The sequence below is a fragment of the Corylus avellana genome, chromosome ca5, assembly GCF_901000735.1.
Source record: "Corylus avellana chromosome ca5, CavTom2PMs-1.0".
Taxonomy (NCBI): Eukaryota; Viridiplantae; Streptophyta; class Magnoliopsida; order Fagales; family Betulaceae; genus Corylus; species Corylus avellana.
Genome location: NC_081545.1, coordinates 16,490,194 through 16,494,525, shown reverse-complemented (window position 1 = coordinate 16,494,525; position 4,332 = coordinate 16,490,194). Strand labels below are relative to the sequence as shown.

The 4,332-nt window shown below is 32.6% G+C and overlaps 1 protein-coding gene across 1 annotated transcript; it reads right to left on the bottom strand.

Moving 5' to 3' along the window:
* Positions 1-1,141: 1,141 nt before the first annotated feature.
* On the bottom strand, positions 1,142-3,884 carry LOC132181864 (WAT1-related protein At5g07050-like). Its single transcript, XM_059595095.1, has 7 exons — positions 3,682-3,884; positions 3,524-3,586; positions 3,314-3,430; positions 2,970-3,213; positions 2,167-2,325; positions 1,941-2,092; positions 1,142-1,406 (listed from the first exon to the last, which is right to left on the bottom strand). The coding sequence occupies exons 1-7, from the start codon at positions 3,882-3,884 to the stop codon at positions 1,142-1,144; spliced, it is 1,203 nt and encodes a 400-aa protein (XP_059451078.1).
* Positions 3,885-4,332: the final 448 nt, after the last annotated feature.

Here is a 4,332-nt window from a genome sequence, read left to right as displayed (position 1 = left end):
ACTCTATTGATTAGCATCAACATGTCGCTACTATTGACAATTGCGTCAACTATTGGACTTGTAAATATCACCGCTAATGAGTGAATTTTTTGAAGTGTCATACACCCTTATGAAATTGAAAACAAGATCCTTTCTATTTCAACTAAAATGGAGAAGAACTACTTCATGGTTTAGATTAAACTTTACATCATCTAATGGTTTATGTGTTGCGCGCCTACATTGTCACGTTTTTAAATTTTTTGTTATAAATAATATGACATTATGTATAGAGTCAAATGTTTTAAAATTTACTGTGAACATGAAAACTCTGTTTGGCCCAAGAAATTGGTAATTACAAATGATAATTATGACCAACAAAAGTAGACAAAGATTTCCTCCAAATTGGGTTGGAGAAACTTTTATCAATCTTATCTATAAAATATCACGTGTCATTTTTGCATGTAAAAAGCACATGTTTTTTAAATAGTAAGGATGCAGTTGAAAGAAATTTTATTAAAAAAAAATGCGTCTCTTCCAACTTTGTCCTTACTATTTCAAAATCATGTGTTTCTCAACTGCAAAATGGACACATTGCTTTTTTATAGATTGGATTAGAGGAAGTCCACCTAACTCAACTTAAACGAAGAAATTATTACAGTGAGACTTGCGGTGGAACATTAAAATAAAAGCCCAAAGAGGTATTCTGCATTCTCATTTTCTTTTCATGAAATTTTTTGCAAAATATTTCCTTACATCAAAGGCAGAAGGCCCACACTTGGACCTGACACTAAAAAAAAGGTTCTAAAAAATATAACATAAGGGGGAAATATTGAGATTAGATTAAGTTAAAAAAAAATAATAATGATATACACTACACCTTTATTTTTTATTTTATTTTATTCTATTAATGTGACAATGTCTAATAATTAGTGGATAAAAAAATAAAAAAATAAAACAATCAAAGGCTATTAAACCCTCGTACGTCAACATATTAGAATAAAAGTACAATAAGAGTGTAATATATTACAAATTTTTTTTTTTTGAGAAATACTAAAAACCACACTTTTATCTTATTTTTATAACATAAAAGGGCAGTCTATAGTATTCCTCCTTTCTCTCCTCTCCAATCTATTATTTCTGTATTTCTCACTTGATATTATTATTATTCTTTTGGTGCTTTCACAGCTATAACGTTGGGCTGCGGGATGGGAACAGTAATGGCTACCACGGGAACGGTCTCCTTTGGCATTTGAAATTCATTTGCTTCAATGTCTTCCATCACTGTTGCCATGCGTCCATTCTCTCCACCACCATTTACTGCTTCAGGGATTGATTCCAATTCCAAGGCTTCCTTCTCTTTGTGCTCTTTGTACTTTCCCCACAGAACCGAGTAAAGCCCAACTACAATCAATATAGCGCCAAGAACCCTGAAGCCACAGGGAGGTATATATATATATATATGGAAAAGTCAAAACAAAAATTAACAATATACAGGAAAAGTTCACAAAAATTCTACGCATTTTGAAAATATTTTCTAAGATACAAACCTCTCAATTAAGAGTATCGAACTTTTAATTTCTTTCAATTATCCTCTTTTGTTAAAAATTTTCATTAAATTTTATCAAAATTCTAAAAATACCCATGTTTTTAATTAAATGAAATAAAAAAAAATAGTAAAGATTTAGACTTTATTTTCTTTATAAAAGATTTTTTTGCAATATTTTTGTAAATTTTTAAATTTTTTATAAAAAAAAAAAAAAAGAAGGGTATTTTAGGTATTTTGACAGAATTAAAAGTGCAAGGTAAATTTTGTTTCTTTTGACAAATATGGAAAATTGTATTCATTCTATAAGATATAAGTTATGGGATTAATTCATCTGGAAAAAGAAACGAAAAGTTACTTTTTGTGGTGATCATACGATTGTTCTATATATGCATGAAATAGAGTAAAGAAAAGTTACCCTCCAAGGTAGATATTTTCAGCAAGAAAGAAAGAGCCCATGATGGCAACAATGATCATCATGAGAGGGCTAAAAGCAGTAACAAAGACAGGCCCTCTTTTCTCCATGACCAACCCTTGGACATAGTATGTTATGCTCGATGACACTATTCCCTGTTCATCACAAAAATTACATATTTAATTATTAGAGCAAATGAGAGAGAGAGAGTGAGAGAGAGAAACGTTACAGCATAGGCTGCAGCTAAAAGATTCATGCCAAAGCCAATGTTCCAAGCAGAGGGCTTGTGCTCCATAACAAAAGTGACGACTATAGACTGGAGTGTGCCTATAAAGCACACAAGGGCTATGAGTGAGAGCTGAGCTGTGTATCTCTTCATCGTCACTGCCTGTTAATTAAACAAGTCAACTAAATTTCAATTTCTCCATCATTCTAAAAATCACAAAATTTCCATCCATAACACGTTTTGCATTTGTTTCTCATCTGGGAGACAAAATTAACGGATTAAATAATTAAATTTACCTATTTTTAACGTTTTAAACTTGTGAGACTTTTATTAATTAATTGAGATATTATTGGTATTTAATTTTATATTTTGTTTCAAATTTTAAGAGTTAGAGTTATTCTGTAATTCAGTAATGAGTTTGACGCAAAGTCACTTAAATTACAATTAGGGTTTTATCAATATCTATTTATGTGTTTTTTTTGTACGTACTCCAATGAAAATATATTAAAATTGATGAATAAACAATTTTTTTTTTTTTTCAGATGTGACTCGTCTATCTTGTTTTTATTTTTTATTTATTTTTTTATTTTAGGTTTTATCAATATCTATTTGTGTGTTCTTTTGTACGTACTCCAATGAAAATATATTAAAATTCATGAATAAACAATTTTTTTTTTTTGGGAACGTAGTGAGATTCAATTCTACCAAATTCCCATTCTCATTGGGTTGTTGGACTCAATTCCTTTCTTCTCCCGAATCCCATTTTCCTACCAAATTCCCCAAAAACCATGTATATATTTAATTACCTGAAGAATGAAGAAAGAAGCCCAGGCAAAGGTAGCAATGATGAGCAGAATGGGGCCCTTGACCCAATCCTTGTCGGTGGCCCCTGTGGGAGCATTGGATCTTGGGTGATGCTTGTGCTCAGACCACACAAAGTTAATGACATGTCCTTTGTATATTGTCATCAACATGGCTCCAGCCACCGTCACTATTGTTCCCACCACCTTTGCTTGGCATCTCACTTTCTTCATATCCAACGTTTCCATCCTGCTCACCCCAATAACCACCAATTCATGCTAACTAATTAATCCAAACAAAAATAGGAAAAAGAGAGATGATAAATCTTAAAAATCTTGATGATAAATACCTGCAAAGGACTGCCAGGACGAATGTCATTGCCGGGAGCATATTGCTCATGGCACAAGAAAAGGTCGGCGACGTGAATTTCAGCCCGGCGTAGTAGAAGTTCTGATCAATCACAGGCCTGCGAAAATGGTGGAAGATAAAACAGAGCAAGAAAACATTTTAGACTTATTTTCTTTAATTGTATGATAAATCTTTATCAGAAAACACTAACCCAAGAAGCCCCAGCACAAATATTTGCATGAAAATAGGAAGTGTAATCTTTGGCCTCACTTGCCTGTAAATAAAACATCATTAAACATGAACCAAACATGCGACCATGATGAAGAAAGACAACATTTGATCTGAAAAAGAAGACAAATATATATTTACCTCTCGAGAATGAGAGCAAAGGGAGCTATAACTGCGGTGGCAAAGGCGTGCCGGTAGACGACCAGCACGTAATGGCTCATTCCTCGGTTGAGAGAAACCTTACTAATGATGTTCATTCCGGCATAGCCGAATTGCAGAGAAATAATGGCTATGTAAGGCTTACAGCTTTGAATAAAATTGCCAAAACATCCTTGACCCTTCATGTTTGTTTGTTTTTTTTTTTTTTTTTGGATGGGTTTTTTCTTCCTAGTTTAAGGATTGTAAGTAAGTCAGGGAAGAGTAGGGAATCAAAGAGGGAAATGGAAGAAGAACACTTCAAGTGGCTTGTGTGTTTCCTAAGCTAACGAGTGGCAACCTGCAGCCCACTATTTATAAGCCACTACCAAAAACCTTATAAAAAACTTGATGTTTTCTGACGTGGCAAACAGCAACCAAATTTTGTGATGTCACTAATTATTGACGTGCCAAAAGTAGCACGTCAACAAATTTTTTTTGACGTTTTGAATATGCCACTTCAATATTTATTAACGTGTTACATTCAACACGTCAGGATTTCCTAACGTGTCAATATTTGACACGTCAGGAAATTTAAATTCACTTTAGTTTTTAAAAATTTTATTTAAATAACTTAATATTTAAATATTTATTGAC